Below are 19,283 nucleotides of genomic sequence, written 5' to 3'. Positions count from 1 at the left end.
TTGAGGTTCCTCCTCAAACCCTGCTCCATGAGGCTCCACCCCCAAAATCTCTGGGAATTTCTCAACCCAAAGTTGGGCCAGTTCGTCCCGTTGGTTTCTGAGCCCCTGTAACTTCTAAGTCTGTCTCAGTCAGGCCCTAGCGGTGCTCCCTTCAGAATTTAAGTGATGCCCAGGAAATGGAAAAATGTGCTTCCTTTATCACTTGTGAAAATAAGCTGATACTTTTATCAGGGTTATTTTTTAAAACGTACCTTAGGAGGACTGAGATTGTAACAGCGGTGTAGACAGAGGATTTTAGCAGGCATTGCTTTTCTAATTTTCTTCCAGGGACAAATCCTGCACCTGCCAGAGTTTCCATTTTGGTGCAAATCAATCTATTCAGGCTATGGAAGAACAGAAGAGACAAAATGATTGGTGCCTGCAGTGCAAACCAGGAGACAGGCCTGCGGTTTTCCACGGAATGCTTTGTTTCCACCTTAAGTGGTTAGAAGAAGCCATTCTACCTTAAAAGCCGGAGCGCTGGGCTCACCCATCCCTCTGCTGGATGCTGATGCTGTGGATGTCTGCAGCAGGAGAGAGGGATACAGGCGCCGCAAGCAGCATCCCAGGGTAACACACAGGCACCAAGGGACCCACCAGCCCAGCTGAGAGAGCCCACCTGCTCTGCTGCTGTGGGGTGACAATCTAGGAAAGGGTCCCCCCCCCTCGCTTTTGCTGCCAGTGCCTGCTTGCAAGCTGCCCTTGCCAACCTTTGGGAATTGTACCCCCTCCACCTCTTTGCTTCTTCCCCACAAAAGCCGCCCGTCAGGAGAGAATCCAGCGTCCCCGCCAGCATGACCACCGAGGCCAACGAATGCAGCATCAAGGTGCTCTGCAGGTTCCGGCCTTTGAACCAGTCCGAGATCATTCGTGGAGATAAATTCATCCCGGTTTTCCAGGGGGACGACACCGTCATCATTGGGGTAAGCCGAGGCTGGGGGGTGGCTGGAGGCAGAGGGATGGCGGCTGCGGTGCTGAGAGTCCAGGAGAGGATGGGTACCAACACAGCCTGCTGCTGAGCCAGGCCTGTGCTGTAAGGCCGGCTGCCCTTGGGGAGGACTGAGGGCTCTAGCATCAGCTGGTGTAGCTCTCTCTTGTTTTTGCCTACGGAATCTTGGAGGTGAACTCTCATGCCACCTTTGGGGGGCAAAACCAACTGTCTAAACCGGAGACTTTTCGTCTTTCCTTAGGAAAATCGGTGGGGGCAGAATGATTTATTTCTTTGGCTTGACTGTTTCTCCATCCTTAGCTCCGCAGACTTGGGTGTGGCTACCTCAGCCGTGGGCCTGGGGCACTCAGGACAAAAAAGTCCCTCCACAGGGGAGATTAGCTAATATAAGCTTTTACCTCTTCCGCATGAACTGGGGGCCATTTGGCCAGATTTTCTATTGTTAGGGCAGGGGGGTGGGTCGAATAGGATCATCATACATTTTTTTGCACAGGGGAGATTAAAATCTTTCTATCCTTACCTCTCTTATGACCTGTATATTTACCTTTTCGTCTCAAGTCTGAAACCTTCTCTATACAAACATCGCTTCTAAGGCGATTCCCTGAAGGGTGAAAGTTGAAAGGTTGTGATATCAAAGTTGACTTCCTCCCCCCCCCACGCCCCTTGTGATACCCAACCACACACTATTTATTTATTTATATTCAATTTATATTCCGCCCTCCCCACATCAGCACGCTCAGGGCGGATCTAGTATCACCACGGCAATGTATTCAGTGTTAAGGGGCATCCCTGGATGGCACTAGGTGGGAATGAGGCAGGCGTTTTGCTAAGGATGTTGGCAAGTTGTTTACTGAGAGCTGGCACCGCCCTGCTTGTCCCCATGGCCGCCGTGTTTGTTGCTTAGTGAAAAATCTGGGCTTTTGACCTTCTGGATGTTTGCAACTTTCAGGAGTTAAATAAATACACACTCTGTGGGGGTTTCGGCTTCTCCCAGGGAGGTTTGGGGTGGGTGGAGTGGCGGTGCCCTCAGAGCCAACCAGCTGGTACCGGTGCCCAAGAGCTATGCTCGTATCTCCCTCTCCTGACATGTCACAGAAACTATTGATGCATTAGGGCCTCGGTATAATCTGGGAGCTACACAGTGTTAGGTATGTGCCCAGAAGAACTGTTGAGTGCCCACTTTTGTAGGGCGCATGAGAGATGGGCATCCTACTTCAGGGGTGATCTACTGACCGCTTTATGCCATGATGAGCAACTGATTCATTGAATCCTGCTTGAGAATGGGTCGGATCTGCTCAAGGTGACCTAGCTGCTTATGGCACACACAGTGATTAGAACTCGGGCCACTACCCTGCCTATACCGCTGCCCATCTTTTTGTGGTTTCTGAATGCTTCTATATCCGTCTGCTGCAGAGAAAGTTATTCATCTGCGTGCTAATGGGGCCTGACTCCCCTCCCGCTGCACAGGCAAATGGAGCCTTACGGTGTCAGGTTTATTTTCCACTTGGGTACCAAGTCACTCTCTCTTGGAAGAAAAGATGGGACTGACGGATGGGGTTTTGGAATCTTCTTAATTTGGCACAGCAGTACCGCAAAGCCGTTCTCTAAAGTGGAATATAAATCAGAATTTGAATAGAAATGTTCTGTTGTTCCGTTAACCTAACAGGCCTCTTCCCTACCTCACCCCCATCGCCCGTGGCTTGTTTTCTTTTGTTTGCCAATTCCGGAACTATTTTAACCTGCCTGACTCCCAGGGGTGCTTTGTTAACACCGGGTTAAACCCAGAGCGTTTTGGATGTGTGCATTTTTAAAATGAACTCAACTTATGCAAATCAACTCTGGCTTTAAAAAAATACTCCTGTTGTGGGAGGAGGCAGCAACCTTGTCCTTTCTTGTATGCAACAAAACACCAGGAAGATGTGAAAATCCACTGCAGAGGTTAGCGGCGCTGCCTGGGCTAAGCTGCTTTGTCATCCCTCAGAACCGAGATAGGGAACCATAGACTTCTTCCGAGGAACCACTCCCCTCCATTGTCCTCGGCTTGTCCACTGCTGGCCTGATTTCATGAAGATCCTTGCTTGCTGTGCTTTCGTAAGCCATCGCTTCTGGCTTGCCCAACTCCTTCCCAGCCTAGGTTATGCACAGCGGAGGCAGGTCAAACCTTTTGGTGTTTTGTTAGGTGCAACGGAGCCTCTCCTAGGCTTCCAGCCCCTCTGCTTTCTGAAATTGGGACTCCAGTGATGAAGGGGGTTCTGCCGTTGTCACCAATACATTTTTTACTGCATCTTTCCCCCTCCAAACTGGGCTGTAAGAGCTCGCACACAAAGCTGCCTTATACTGAATCCGACCCCTGGTCTATCCACGTCAGCGTTGTCTATCCTGACTGGCAGCAACTGACCAGGGTCTTAGTGGGAGGTCTTTCACATCTATAACTACCTGGTCCTTTTTAAATTGAAGATGTTGAGGGCTGAACCTGCAAAGCAGATGCTCTATCGCAGATGCTCTACAGCCCCTCTGCCAAAGGTCTCCTGTCTCTGTTCGATCCTGGCTACCCGGTCAGCTTCATTGTAGGAGGGGAAATGGATCAGAACTTCTCCCAGTATAGGACTGGGCCATGACATCTACATAGGCTGATTCCGCACGCGTTGGATAATGCACTTTCAATGCACTTTATCCATCGTTTGAGGTGGATTTTTTGTTCCGTGCATGAAAAAATCCGTTCCAAATGATCTATAAAGAGGACTGGAAGTGCATTATCCAACGTGTGCGGAATCACACATAGTGCCAGTCCAATGCCATCCAGGGGGAGGGGCTTGCTGTTAACCTGGGGGGAGTAGCTCTGTTTTTAGAAGGCACTAACAGTGCAGTTTTAAGCAGCGTTACACCCTCTTAAGTCAATGGGTTCAGAATGGGTTCTAGGGTTGCCAGCTCCAGGTTGGGAAATTCCTGGAGATTTTTGGGGGGGGTGGAGCTTGGAGAGGGCAGGGTTTGGGGAGGGGAGGGACTTCAGCAAGGTAGCGTCCACCTTCCAAAGCAGCCATTTTCTCCAGGGGAATTGATCTCTGTGACCTGGAGATCAGTTGTAATTCCAGGAGATCTCCAGCCACCACCTGGAAGCTGGCAACCCTAGGTTCGGCATGGGTTTAGAAGTGTGTCACTCTGTTTAGGATTGCACTGCAAATCAGGCATATAATCTCCAATATGATGGCAACTTTGGCCAGACCTTTCCAGATTAAAATAGTAGAATCACAGGGTCGCACTACAAGTGACGAATGACACTTGCCTGGCAAGTGAACAGACTCACGTGTATTCCTCCCTGTTCACTTGCCATTCGCTTGCTCTCTACTTGCTCTCCACTTGTGGAGCACAAGTGAATGGCAAGTGAACAGGGAGGAATACACGTGAGTCTGTTCACTTGCCAGGGAAGTGTCATTCGTCACTTGTAGTGCAACCCTCTGTAGTATGAAGGTGAGACAGCTGACACAAAGCAGAAGTGTGAGTCCTACCATGAGCATTGCTGGGATTACTCTACTTTCATCATAATACTTGGCACTGGTATAATGCTTGCTGTGCTCAAAGTACTTCCCATGTATTACCACATGTAAAACAGCCCTGTAAGGTAGACCGGTATTATTTCCACATTGCAGGTGGGGGTCTGAGATTGTGGCTTGCCTAAAGTCACCCTGTGCTTGTGGCTGAGATGAGATTTGAACCAGCAACTTTGTGGATCACAGCTCATTTAATTCACCTTAATGCCGCTCTAGCTCTTCCATGTACTTTCTGCTGGTGTCATATTGTTGTTAAGACTTTATAAGCTGCTTTTGTAAACACCTCAGTGTTGACACGTAGAATACATAGATACTTTTGCATTGATCAACATACGGAGACAGCAGGAGAAGTTGTTGCATTTCTTCCCAGGTATTGCTATTCACTTCCCTCCTCTCTTTCTTGAAGCAGACAGTGCCGGGCGGAGGGTGGCTTTAATCCTGCTCCATACCAAAAGAGGAGGGGGATAAGTAACTAGAACCAGGATTTTTTTTCAGCTGGAACGCGGTGGAATGGAGTTCCAGAACCTCTTGAAAATGGTCACACGGCTGGTGGCCCCGCCCCCTAATCTGACTGGAGATCAGGGGGCGGGGCGACCAGCCATGTGACCGTTTTCTCTGAGGGCAACCCACTGAGTTCTCTTTTCCCAGAAAAAAAGCCCTGACTAGAACCAAGGGGAGGGCAGGCAGTGGCTATGTATTGTATTGTAGGGAGAGGCTCCCAGATCTAATGAGTTAAGGACCACAGACTTCACCACTATGTTGCCTTACGTACTACCTGTTGTCTTAAATATGTGCTCCTATGAGCTGCCTGTGCTTCATGTGGTCTAATGTCAGCACTAAAATTGCTTATGTTCTCTTTCAGCATTTCTTCAGCTCTGTATGGGATCCTTGCTAATGCCCTGTCTTTGTAAATGTCTGTTTATTTACTCTATGGCGCTGTTTATGGAAATATCCCTGAAATTGTCTGTACTGGTCTCAAACTGTGTAATCCACCTTGAGTTTCTGTGAGAAAGGCGGACTATGGATGACATGAATGAATGAATGAATGAATGAATTAATGAATTAATGAATTAATGGCAGAAACCCCTCCTGCTGCCTCAGTGCTGTTAAAGGGAAAGATATGCTATCTGTGTTGCAATCCGGCAAGGATTCCTAGTCCCATAGTTTGCAGTTTTCTGGCTGTTTATTGATTGTGTGGCCTTATGGCCACAGTTAGTTTGTTTATTTACCGTATTTATACCCTGCCTTTCTTTACCAGTGGGTAGCCAAAGTGGCTTACATTGTTCTCTTCTCCTCCACTATATCATCACAACAGTCCTGTAAGGTAGGTTAGGCTGGGAGTGTGTGACTGGCCCAAGGTTACCCAGCAAACTTCCTTGATAGAGTGTGGGATTCAAATCTCGGTCTCTCCAGTTAGGGAAATTCCTAGAGTTTTGGTGGTGGATTCTAGGGAGGATTTGGGAAGGGGAGGGATTTCAGTGGAGTATAATGCCAAAGATTCCACCCTCCAAAGCAACCATTTCCTCCAGGGGGACTGATTTCTGTAGTCTGTAGATCAGCTGTAATTCAGGCAGATCTCCATGCCTTAGCTGGAGATTAGCAAGCCCACCAGATCCCAGTCTGACACTAACCACTACACTATACTGGCCCAAAGACATTCAAGGTGGCTTGCAGGAACAAAACAAAGTGATACCAAAACAGTTCCCTGAATAAATAACTGCAATGTAGAACCAAGGGAAGTCACCACGGACAGAGTAACAGTGCCACTTAAGCAGAGCTGCACCCTCCTATGACCATTAACTTCAATGGACTTACTTAGAGGGGCGTTGCTGTCCTTAGGACTATACTGTAAAACAACCAAAGAATGAAATCAGAGAACGAGGACCGGAACGCATTGACTGCTCTTTTAAACAGGGGTCAGCGTAAGTCAGCTACGACTTGATGGCACTTTCTACCACCACTGTAGAGACTTTGACCATTCTAATGAATGACTTGTCATAAGAATCCAGTGTGGTTTGGGTAGGTAGTAAGCAGATGCCGGTGAGCAAGAATGGGTTTATTTTGTGCCTTGTGGCTAGTGTGTATAATGAATAAAGTGTTGGGCTAGGATCTGGGAGTAGGCTTCCCTCGATCCCCTGCTCCCACCTCCTCCCCCCGTGCCCACTTACCTGGCCAGTGGGGGGGCATGCGCCCTAGGGTGCCCCCCTGGCAGCGTGGCACCCCTGTGACCCGCCACGGTGTGCTCCCACACCCTGCAACAGGCCTGTTTCAGGCTGAATCGGGCCCACGGGGGGGGGGATTTAGCCCCGCAATGGGCTTGTTTTGGGCTGAATCAGGCTCATGGGGGGGATTCAGCCCTTTGGCAAGCGCAGGAGCACTCCCAGGCCGCCCTTTAACCCACGTGATGATGTCCCATGCGCGCAAAACAAGAGTCAGAAGTGGCGAGGGTTAAGTGCCAGGCTCCCAGGCTCCCACCGGGGGCCTCAAGGGACCTGGCAATCCTGTCTGGGAGACCCAGGTTTGAATCCCTCCTCTGCCATGAAAGCTCGTTGGGTGATCCTGGGCCAGTCACATACTCTCAACCTAACCTACCTGACAGGGTTGTTGTGAGGATAAAATGGAAGAGAGAACTATTGTAAGCCTCTTTAGGTCCCCACTGAGGAGAAAATGGAGTATAAATGAAGCAGGAAAGTAAATAAATAATTTTATTTAAAGGCACCAGGTCATGGATCCCATAAAACAGGGCAGAAGTTTGGTTCTGCAATCTGGGGGCCACCGCTAAGAATGCCCCTTTGGAAGTAGTTGCCAGGTTCATCTAAGGTGAAAGAGCAGTACCAAATTATTTGTGGCTGATTTCGATGAGTGAGAAGGAACAGGAAGACGATGTATTGTACTTTAAATGGTGTGATCTGCCTTGAGCCTGCTTGCGGGGAGGGCGGAATAGAAGCCGAATAAAATAAATCATGTTCCCTCAAAAATCCGGAGACAAGAATGTAAAGGTCTCTAACTAAAAGTGTGCACTAGCACCCCAAATTTAATCCAAAAGTATATCGGTAAGAAAGAAGAGCTTGTATCAAACCTCTTATTAGTATACTTCTTGAAGTTAAAGTCCAAAATATAGCTGTAACATTCGGGATCAGTAGTAATTTCCAAACTGCCTTAAAGCATCCCAAGGTAAAGAACATTACAGTAATCTAAACATGAGGTTGTTATGACCTGAAGTTCCGGGCCCAGATTCTTTTCTTTCGGAAAGAAATGTGGTTGGCAAATTAACCCATGCTGATAAAATATGCTCTTGGTCAGAGCTTCAGAATGGACATCCAGGAAGAAGCGTGGATTGAAAAGCTCTCCCATACTTCAACTGTGATTTTTTTTGCGGGGTTGTGTAATGGATCCAAGATAAGCATTTCTTCCATTTCACCAGTCCTATAATAATTACCTGCTATAAGTAACTCCATCTCGTCTGGACTGAGTTTCAATTTGGTTGAGGGAGAATAATCTATTGGCTCCAGGTATTGATTTAAAGATAAAATGGCCTCACCTGGCTTAGATATAAAGGAGAAGTGAAGCTTGAGCTGCTTGTAGATGGCACCTCACTCCAAAAACATTGACTTTCTCTCCCAGGCAGGCCCAGTACCAGGTTTCCTGGCACCTGAGGCCGGGGGCAGCTTCAGCACTGTTGCTGCCTCCACATGCGTGCTTTGCGCGTGTGCGCACCTGGACTGCGTGATGATGTCACACGGCAGGCAGCTGGGACGACGTGCGTGCGTCCTCCCAGCCATCCTGCTCAGTTGCTCCATGCGCCACCCCTGCCGCCTGCTGTGCCTGGCCCGCAGCTGCTGCGCCCAGCCGGGAACGTGTGCTGGTGGCGGTGGTGGTGGTGGCAGCGCAGGGCAGCTGAATGGGAGAGCTGGGAGGCTGCAGCAGCTTGCGGGCCAGGTGCAGCAGGCGGCCAGGGCAGTGCATGGGTGTCTTCCCAGCCCTCCAGCGCTGTCGCCGCCAGCTCCACAGCATGTGCCCTACCCCCCCAGTGCCCCCTCTGGTGCCTCAGTGCTTGAGGTGGCTACTGGCCCTGCCTCTATGGACGTGCCGGCCCTGCTCCCAGGAGTTTCATATAGATGTTAAACCCTGGGGATATGGGCCCCTTGTGGGCTTCATATATGAGAAGAATAAGTCCACCATTTTCATCTTCTCGATATTATCAGTGAGATAGAAACAGAACTACTGCATTGCAGCGCTCTCATCTTCTAGCCCTTTGGTATGGAAGAATGCCCACATCAATAATACTGAAAGCATTTGAAAGATCCAGAAAAACCAAAAAGTTCACACTCCAATCTCATGGACAAGGTCGTCAACCAAGTTGACCAAATCTGTTCCAGTACCAAATCCAGGCGCGAAGCCAGATTGAAACAGATCCAAGTACTCCATTTAGTCTGGAAGCACCTGGAGTTCTTTGGCTGCTTAACTACTTAAGAGTAGAAGATTTGTTCCTGGTTTGTAATTGCCAAAATCTTGTGGGTCGCAAGATGTCACCCACACCCTCCACACACCAAAGTCTACTTTAAATGAGACAGCATATCTTCCCTTCAGATTTGTTTTTTTTATTTAGAGGTAGTTTTTTGTGAACCAATGCGAGCCTCGTCAGTCTTCAACCGTTAACAATAAGCTCTTATTCTGTTTGTCTTCAAAGATGCTCTTTGCTTAATGTTCTCAGTCTATAGGGGGGAACCTGAGGGCTAAGAATGAAGATTTGTCCTGCAAAATTGTGGCTAAGAACCAGGGCTTTTAGGCCTGGGAGTGAATGCTCTCCATCCACTGGCTTTGGGGAAATGCATATTACGAGACAAAATACACTTGAAGTACACTCAAATACACTCAAATTACAAAATACACTTGAATTACCCGTGTAATTTGCGTGTGTTTTGTCTCGTGTGGTGAGACCCTAAGATCTACAAAACTTGGTATCTGAAGAAGTGAGCTGTGGCTCACAAAAGTTCCTACCCCTGCCCCAAATGTTGTTAGTCTTTTAGGGGCTACTGGACTCTTGCTCTTTTCTACAGCTACAGACAGACTAACATGGCTACCCATCTTGATTTATCTACAAAATTTGTTCTGGACCTAATTCTTATTGAAGTGCTTGACCTACGTCTGAACCATACCACTTCAGGCAATTGGTGGGAGTTTCATCATACCCTAAAAATAATCCTTGTCATGTAGAGTGAAGGATTATAGCATTACCTTTTCCCTGACATGTTATTTTTCTGTGTACGGGCAATTTGGTTGATCCCCATCATGTGCCGCTCTTCTGCAAGCTGAAGTTTTGCACCCTAGGAACGGTCTTACCTCCTCAGTGAGCTAGGTTTTGGGGGTGCTTTTTAAAATAATAATTCTGGCTGTGCTCCCATTGGTAGCGTTGCCAGGTCCAGGTTGGGAAATTCCTGGAGATTTGGGGGGGGGGGGGAGCCTAGAGAGGGTGGGGTTTGGGGAGGGGAGGAGCCTCAGTGAGGTATAATGCCGTAGAGTTCACCCTTCAGAGCAGCCATTTTCTCCAGAGGAACTGATCTCAGTTGCCTGGAGATCAGTTGTAATTCCGGGAGATCTCCAGCTACCACCTGGAGGCTGGCAACCCTACATTGGTGCAAAGGGGAAGTTATCTCTAATACCATGTGGCTGGGCTGGGTGGCTGGTCTTGGCTGCTAGAGAAAATGACCCAAGTAGATGGTGTTGGTAGCACCAATTGTTTCCATGCTCTGGCAGTTTTGTTTATTTCAAGGAAGGCCACAAAATGGCCTCTTTCAATTCAGGCCATACTTCTGTTCCTACTAAATTTGACTATTTTTTTCAACCCCTCCCTTCCCATTCTTCTTATTAAATATTTTGAAGTCTAGTCCTTTTAACTGCAAGATCAGCTGGAGCGTCTACCATCAGAGGACTGAAATTGGTGGAGATGCAGTTTTTTCAAAAATTCTCCCTGACATGATGTAGAGGGACAAAAATGCTGCTCCTTACAGAACTTTAGTAACCTTCAACGTAGGCTTCCTGAGGGTATCATTGGGGTTGGGTGGAGAGATGTGTCACAAGCTATAAAAAATTGAGTTGCCAACCTCAACCAGGTGGTACCTGGAGATCTCCCAGTATGATCTCCAGATGACAGAGATCAGTTCCCCTGGAGAAAATGGCCACTTTGGAGGGTGGACACTATACTCTGCTGAAGTCTCTCTTCTCCCCTGGCTCCACTCCCTAAATCTCCAGGAATTTCCCAAACCCTAAAATCCTCACTTTGCCATGGAAGCTTGAGGAATGATCTTGAGCCAGTCACTCTGTCTCAGCCCAACCTATCTTATAGGATTGTTGTTATAAGAATAAAATGGAGGCAGAGAGAATGATGTAGTTGTAAGGTGCTTTAGGTCCCCATTAGAGAGAAAAGCTCTCTCCTCACTCAGTACATTAAAGTGATCTGGGACAGTTTCAGCCCCAGCCTGCTATGTATCTACTATTGGAATGAGAAAATAGAAGAAGAAAATGCCTGCTCAAAGACTATCTAAGCTGCGTGCTGATCCTCCTAGTAAATGGTAGTTCATTCAACAGGGACATGGAGGTCGAGCTGGTTGCAGGTGCAATACCCTTTCTAATAGGGTTGTCAGGTCCAGGTTGGGAAATTCCTGGATATTTGGGGGATAGAGCCTGGAGAGGGTGGAGTTTGGGGAGGGAAGGGGCCTCAGTAGGGTATAATGCCATAAAGTCCACCCTTCATAGCAGCCTTTTTCTCCAGGGAATAGATCCCTGTTGCCTGGAGATCAGTTGTAATTCTGGAAGATCTCCAGCTACCACCTGGAGGCTGGGAACCCTACTTGCTACAAGCATTTACAGTCCTTCTCCAGTTCAATCCCACCTAGTCCAAGTCAAGTCCAAGATTTTTAGTTTTGTCCTTCATAGCACAAAATCTTCAGCGTGAAGTGACCAAGGCGTAATCCACACAACTGTTTATCCGCTGTAGGCTGACTCTGGCTCTGTCACACCATAGAACCACATGGCAATTCTTTTTCTGAATGGATTTGCCATGAAGCTATATGCTGAACCAAGCATGCATCCAGCAGCTGTACTGTTGAGCCTTGTGGGGTGCATAACAGCCAGAGAGCAAGGCCTGAGGAGAGTCCTGGCTAGAGATAGGCACGAACCGAAATACGAACCAAAATTAAGCACAAACCAGGCTGGTTCATGGTTCGCAAACCGCAGTTCATCAGATACCATTTCTGACGAACTGCCACGAACTTTAGGCTGGTTCGTTTGGTTCATTTTTTGGTTCGTGACTGCAGACAGCCTGGTGCCAATCAATCAGTTTCCTAGGCAACAGGGGATGGACTTCCTGCAGACCTTCTGCTGACCCGGCAGTGACCTTCTGCTGGCCTGGAAGTGACCTTCTGCTGACCCGGAAGTGATTGTTTTCTAACCCGGATGTGCCATTTTCATGAACCAAATGAACTGATTTGTGAACCAGGGGCAGGTTCGTGAAAGTTCGTGGTTCATGGTTCGTGAAATTTGACGAACTATGAACCGCATGGTTCGGGGTTTTTCCGGTTCATGCCCATCTCTAGTCCTGGCAGCATGAATGTTATTTGCTGCCACACAGAGAGATGTCTCATAAATTCACCTCATGAATTTCTCTGATCACTAGAGCACTAAAAGGTGAAAAAATGGACCCTACTGAAATTTTCCCTTGTAAAAGTATGGACCATATTTCCACAATTCAGTGCAGGAGCCAGCAACCCCAGAATAAAAATCTGTAGATGAAAATGGAAGTACTAAAACCAATCATAAAGCTGTCACAGAGGTGTAGAGAATCAAAGCCATAGTAGAAGACTCCAGCAAGCAGCAAAATAGTCTCTTCGAATCTGTTTCCCCAAACATCTGTTCAGAAAACTATCTAATAAATCATAATAATTCCAGCTGGGTAGACATATTATTCTGTAGTAGCAACTGTAGTAAAAAGCAGGAACCCAGTGGTACTTTAAAGACAGTGGCACATTGAAGCTTATGCTGAATTCATTTTGATAGTCTTCAAGGTGCCGCTGGATTCTACTTTATTCTACAAAAGGAAGTAGTCTGATATGCTTCTCTGGGCAGTGAATTCCATCTATCACAGAATAAGCTGAGTTCTGGATAGGGCCAAACTAGACTCAGCAAGGACATGTATTTATGGTTTCCATCTTCTTCATATGTAAAACAGAAGGTAAGTTTTATTTTTTTCATACAACTTTTTTCCCATAAAGTTTCCCACCTTCCTCTGCTTTATATCTCTGTTCCTTGTGGCTTTAAGGTCGCTTCTGGTATCAGGACTGGGTTGGGAGAAAGGTCTGCCAAGGAAGATGGAGGAGGGGGAATGGTTTAGCTCTCCACATTCGTAAACTACATTGAGTTAACAACAAAAATGGTTGCTGTCCCCGAAACACACCCATCTTTGTGTGTGGATATCCTTTTCTTGTCTAGTTTAGCTCTGAGCCTCTCATTGTTGCAGAACTCTAAATCATGCCAAACAAATCATCGACCTATAGGGTTGCAAACTTCCATGTGGTGGCTGGAAATCTATTAGAATTACAACTGATCTCAAGGCTACAGACATCTGGCAAAACTAAGGCCTCACTGACGTGGTTAATTCCTCTAGTGTGCGAAAAGGGCACCCTGCTTTCCACAAACTTTTCTTTGCAAACAGATTATGGAGGCTGCTTTAAGGCAGAAGAGCAGTGGCCGCATCCCACTTCAAGGAAGAACTTAAAATATTTGTAGCCTGGCAACCGTGAGTCGGAGAACACTCTGTGCTGCAGAAATGCAGTGACGGATAGGGTAACAGACGAAAAGCAAGGAGGCTGTTGAGCCTGATTGGGGAGGGTGGGGATTATGGCTTTGTTCCCCCATTCCGCCTTTCAGATCTTGATCAGGACACCAGCTCAGCCCTCTATCTTGCGACACAGCTGTACCCCCTGAGATTGGTGGCTGTGTGAATATGCCGTTATTAAGATGAATATGGGCAGGGGTCATTTTGTAGAAAAAGAGCTGGAGGAGCTCATTAGCATAACTCATTGGCATAACTCATTAGCATATGCCACACCCTTTGCCATCACCGGAAGTGTGTCATTAGCATAACTGATTTGCATATGCTACACCCCCTGACATCACCTATTCTGGCTGTTTTGGACCCAATCCTGGCCATTCAGGGCCGAAATTGGGCCCAAAATGGCAAAAAGGGGCTGAAAATGGCCGAAAAGGGGCCCAAAATGGTCAGGATTGGGCCACTGCTGAGTGGGAAAGTGATCCACTACCCGTCAGAGGCCAGATCCGGGCAGATTTGGCCCCAATCCAGGCTGAAATGGGCCCAAAATGGCTGTGAGTCAGGTGGGCAGGGCCACCTGACATGCGACCTCTTTGGGGAACTGCCGGAACTGTGTTCCGGCACGTTCCCCCTCGAAATGAGCCCTGTGGGTTACAGATGCCCGGGAGACCATCCAAACTGTGGAGATAGCTGACATCCCCTGGAATTGGGAATCTAGTCTCAAAATAGTTCATTTTAGTTCCCAGTCATCTCAATTTTTTATATTTTGTTTTTTAAAAGCAAGTTTACAGCTATCATGGTTATGAAGACACTTTATGTTTCACACATGCCTCTTACTGTTTGCTTATGATAACAATGTTGAGAACAATCCATGACAGCGAAGCGGATTTATTAAAACTGAGCAGAGTGAAGTAAATTGCATTTCTTAGAATAATTTCTTCACAAAACATGTAGTTCGTTTTATGAAATTCACTGACATAAAATGTCGCAATGACCACTGTTCTAGACAGCCAGTTTGGTGTAGTGGTTAAGAGCGTGGGACTCTAATCTGGAGAACTGAGTTTGATTCCCCACTCCTCCACTTGTAGCCGTCTGGGTGACTTTGGGTCAGTCACAGCTTCTAGGAGCTCTCTCAGCCCCACCCACCTCACCGGGTGATTATTGTTGAGGGGATAATCATGACATACTTTGTAAACCACTTTTCTTGCAAGCGGCAAGAAAAGTGTTGCTTTGAGCTTCCCACCCCCTCCCACTTTTTTGCACCCAATGGGAGGGGGAGGAGGAAGGGAATCCCTCTTCCTCCCTCCCATTGAGTAAAAAAAGCGGCAGGGTGGGAAGCTCAAAGCAACACTTTTCTTGCCGCTTGCACACCCCTGCTGCACACCCCTGGTTGCTACTATGAGCTCCTTTTCAGATGTTACAATTGTGTACTGGAAGCCTGCCAATGGCTCTTTCTTTCTTTCTTTCTTTCTTTCTTTCTTTCTTTCTTTCTTTCTTTCTTTCTTTCTTTCTTTCTTTCTTTCTTTCTTTCTTTCTTTCTTTCTTTCTTTCTTTCTTTCTTTCTTTCTTTCTTTCTTTCTTTCTTTCCTTCATCTATACTCTGCCTTTCCTCCCAATGGGGACCCGAAGTGGCTTCCATCGTTCTACTCTCCTCTATTTTATCCTCACAGCAACCCTGTGAGGTAGGTTAGGCTAGGCTGAGAGAGTGTAATTGACCCAAGGTCCCTCAGCAAGCTTCCATAAAAGAGCGGGGATTCAAACCTGGGTCTCCCCGATCCTAGTCTGACACTCTGACCACTACTGCACACTGGTTCTTCAGGAGCATGCAGGTCCTTCCAGTACTGGCTGCCATGTCAGAAAGGTGTGTGGATTTTTCAGTGACTGATAGCCTCTGCATATACTACACGAAACCCTCATTCTTCTGGCTTGCATGCACCAAAGCTGATTATCTGACCTCTTTTGAACAACACAAGCCAAACTACAAGTGACGCCTGACACTAGCTGGACACTTGTCAGCTTCCCTCAAGTTTTGATGGGAAATGTAGGCGTCCTGGTCTTGCAGCTTGGCTCTCCGACTGCTGTCAAACGGACTTTTCAACTGTCACTTGTCCAACATTCCGCCAAGCTGCCTACATTTCCCATCAAAACTTGGGGGAAGCTGATAAATATCCAACTAGTGTCAGGCGTCACTTGTAGTTTGGCTCTCAGAGACCACATATATTGAGGTCTGCACACGGCCAGTTTCCCAGTATGGATGACCTGGGTATGTCAAAAAAGAGATGTCCGGGCAAGACAAACTTTCCCAGTCACAGGTTGGAAGGCAAAGCAAATTCTCCCCATGTGTTATTCCTACTGCTGCTAAGCTAGATGGCTGGGCCCAGACGCAGCCAGACCCACAACAGCTGGAGCAGGCTGCACAACAGCCAGCTGGTTCCTGGCTCTTCCCCTGTTTTGACTGGGGCTGTGTGACGCAGGCTGCATGTCAATAAGAGAACCCTGTGTGTCCGCTCTTACAAAGACTGCGGCTTTGATCCCAGTGGCTTCTTTTTGCCGTTACAGCTGCCGCTCATCCCACTCAGCAACGCCCGTTCAGCTGCTGAGAAGGAGATGAGCCATCTGATACGAGTCTGTGCTCTTGAACAGAGCTTCCCGCAAAGAAGCTAGGATTCATCAAACGCTGGATTATCTCATTGCCTTTCAAGCATCCCCGGGGGAATTGGGTTGCTGTCGATGACATACGTAATTATTCACATTTTAGTGACGGCTAACCAGATTATTTTAATTTTCCTGGAACGGTGAGCTGCAACTGCCAGAATCCCAGAGGAGTAGGAAAGACAGTTCCCCCAGCTGCTACCTTCCTTGATTATCCCCGTTGCTACCATTTTGTGAAACCCTTAGATATTTTTAACAGCCAGCTTTGTATTAAGTGTGTGCCTCTGTGCATAGTGTGTGGCTTTGCCAGACATGGCAGCAAAGAGGATGTCGGAACTCCAAGCGGGGCCGTATTAACCCATAGCCGGGCCCCGAGGCTTTCAGGTATTTTGGGCCCCCTCCGGCACTTCAATCATTCACCCCACTACAGCTGACAGCCTGACCCTGGTACGGTAGGTGCAAGATCACAGTACACAGCCCTAAAATCCCCTTTAAAAAAAATTAAAGTAAAAACAGGGATACAAAAAGAAAGAAGGAGGAAGGGAAAAGTTAATAAGGTCAAGGAGATTTTATGACTTATCTCGACAAGAGTTCTTAGAATACAGAGTGCACAAAAACTTAATCTTTTTCAATATTTATCCACATAGCAATAGAAATTGCAACCGTTAAGTCCCATTACTGTATACTACACATACTTAGCGCCTCCCACCTCCTTCCCCATACTTAGAAATAAAAAATTAATAATCAAAAAGGAAAAATTTCTCATTCCGCCCTATATCCCTTTTAAGGGTCTCCTGAAGAATTCTATTCACAATTTAAAAAAAAAATTATTGCGCTAGTAGAACTCTTCAGGAAAGCACATTTTGGGGGTATAATTGTTCAATACTGTAAAATTTTGAAGTGAATAATTTTTTTATTATTTATTAAATATATATATTTAGTTTATGGATAATTGTTTTAATATGAGAGACAATTTGTTTCACTTCAATAAGGAAGCAGTTAATTATTTTATTAATAGAGGTTATACAAGAGAATCAATTAATTGTAAGTTATGTGGGGGTGTGCCTCAGCAAAAAAAATGACAGGGCCCTAGTCCTTGCGGGGCCCCTAGGCTTCGGCCTGGTAATACGGCACTGACTCCAAGACTTGTATTGGAAGACTCGTGGTTTGAGGCTGGGCCTATGTGAAGCCCTTTTTAGGTACAGAAGGGAATAGGAGTGTGTAACATCAGGTAGGGTTGCCAGCCTCCAGGTGGTAGCAGGAGATCTCCTGGAATTACAACTGATCTCCAGGTGACAGAGATCAGTTGCCCTGGAGAAAATGGCAGCTTTGAAGGGTGGACTCTATGGCATTATACCATTCTGAGGCCCCTCCCCTTCCTAGACACCACCTTCTCCAGCCCCCCCCCCCCCCAAATCTCCAGGAATTTCCCAACCTGGACCTAGCAACCCTAACATCAGACCCTGTGATTGGCAGGCAGTGTAAAGTATCCAGATTGGCCAGGCCTGGTCTCGATACCAGTACCAGAAACCAGACCTGCTGCCCCAGCCAAGTCAAGAGATCAGTGTTTGCGGCACTTCAAGTTCTTGATCTGTGCTGCTTGCAATTCTTTCTTTTGAGTTTTGCTGGATTCTCCTGGCCTGGTTTTGGATATGGCCTCTTACGGGCCTTTCTTGAGTTATTTATTACAAGCTTAGTGATTGCTGACTCAGAGAGATCTTTCATCATTAAGTTTCACCGCAGAGATGGAGAAAACATGCAGTTTTCCGGACACACATGATTATTATTTGGTCTGAAAGGGGCAATATGTGTATCTTCAGTTTGGGTTCGCCTGTACCAGAAACCCCCCGTTACACTCATTGCCCCTTTTAGATGAAATGGCAGTCATGTATACTGGGAGAATTGCTTACACAGTGTATTCTCTCCATATATGGGGTGAAACATAATGACCAAAAAGGACTAGTTATGGGCCAGGGAGAGCTGGTTTTAAATGGTAACTCAGCGTGAAACTTCTCTGTAAAAAAAAAAAAAGTTAATAACCTGTCTCACTGGGTGACTGCGAGGGTAAATTAGATCCTTCTTGGTGGGCATTTTCCACTTCTGTTTTAAATATTAGTAGCTGTGTTACTGTTAATTATACCTAATTACCCTTTGGTTATGGATCATAGTCTCTTTTTCAGGAAGGAAAAGACATTCTTGCTATCAGTCCAGGTGCATTGTGGGAATATCTGTAACGGAGAAGATTTTTGTGGGACAGGCTGAGCTATTTACTAACTTGTTCTTTGCTGTTTAACAAACTTCACTGTTTAACAAGTTTCTCTTGGCCTTAATAATAATAATAATAATAATAATAATAATAATAATAATAATAATAATAAAATTTATATACTGCCCTTCAGGACAACTTAATGCCCACTCAGAGCGGTTTACAAAGTATGTTATTATTACCCCCACAACAACCACCCTGTGAGGTGGGTGGGGCTGAGAGAGCTCCAGAGAGCCGTAACTAGCCCAAGGTCACTAGTCTTGAAACAATACTTCATAGGTTTATTGATACTCTGGCCGTTTCCACACATGTTGGATAATGCACTTTCAGTACACTTTAGCAATCCTTTGGAAGTGGATTTTTTGTTTCATGGGCTGATTCCGCACACGTTGGATAATGTACTTTCAATGCAGTTTATCAGTCGTTTGAGGTGGATTTTTTGTTCCGCACACGAAAAAATCCGTTCCAAATGATCTATAAAGAGCACTGAAAGTGCATTATCCAACAAGTGTGCGGAAGCAGCCTCTGTGTCTCCCTCGGAACATTGCTGCAGTAACCAGATATCCATCCCAAGGAAACTCTAAAGTAAAGCACAGTGAGAACAGCTTTCCCCTATTCCTTTTGCCCCCAGCATTTGGTAATTTGCTGTTAGGGTTGCCAACTCTGGGTTGGGAAATTCCTGGACATATTGTGGGTGGAGCCTGGGGAGGATGGGGTTTGGGGAAGGAAGGGTCCTCAGTGGGCGATAGTGCTATAGAATTCATCCTCTGGGGCAGCCATTTTCTCCATGCGGACTGATCTCTGTCACTTGGAGATCAGCTGTAATCCTGGGAGATTTCCAGGTCCCACCGGGAGGTTGGCAACTCTAACTTCTGCCAATCATGAAGGTTCCATTTCTTGCTTGCAGTGCTATTGTTTTTAAAGTGTCTTGTGATAAACTGGGAGCTAGTGTTCTGGTGTCTTCCGGGGTGCATTTGTTTTGCACGTGGGAACACACCTTAT

General features: G+C 46.7%; 1 protein-coding gene across 1 annotated transcript in view; it reads left to right on the top strand.

The window, feature by feature from the left end:
* The first annotated feature begins 833 nt into the window (after nt 1-833).
* KIF5A (kinesin family member 5A) overlaps nt 834-19,283 on the top strand; it is a 68,011-nt gene continuing 49,561 nt past the window's right edge. Inside the window, exon 1 of the mRNA XM_055003525.1 lies at nt 834-962. Within this exon, the coding sequence (XP_054859500.1) occupies nt 834-962 (129 nt within the window). The remainder of the gene's footprint in view (nt 963-19,283) is intronic.

Source organism: Eublepharis macularius, chromosome 19 (assembly GCF_028583425.1).
Source record: "Eublepharis macularius isolate TG4126 chromosome 19, MPM_Emac_v1.0, whole genome shotgun sequence".
Classification (NCBI taxonomy): Eukaryota; Metazoa; Chordata; class Lepidosauria; order Squamata; family Eublepharidae; genus Eublepharis; species Eublepharis macularius.
This window is presented reverse-complemented; position numbering and strand designations above follow the sequence as displayed.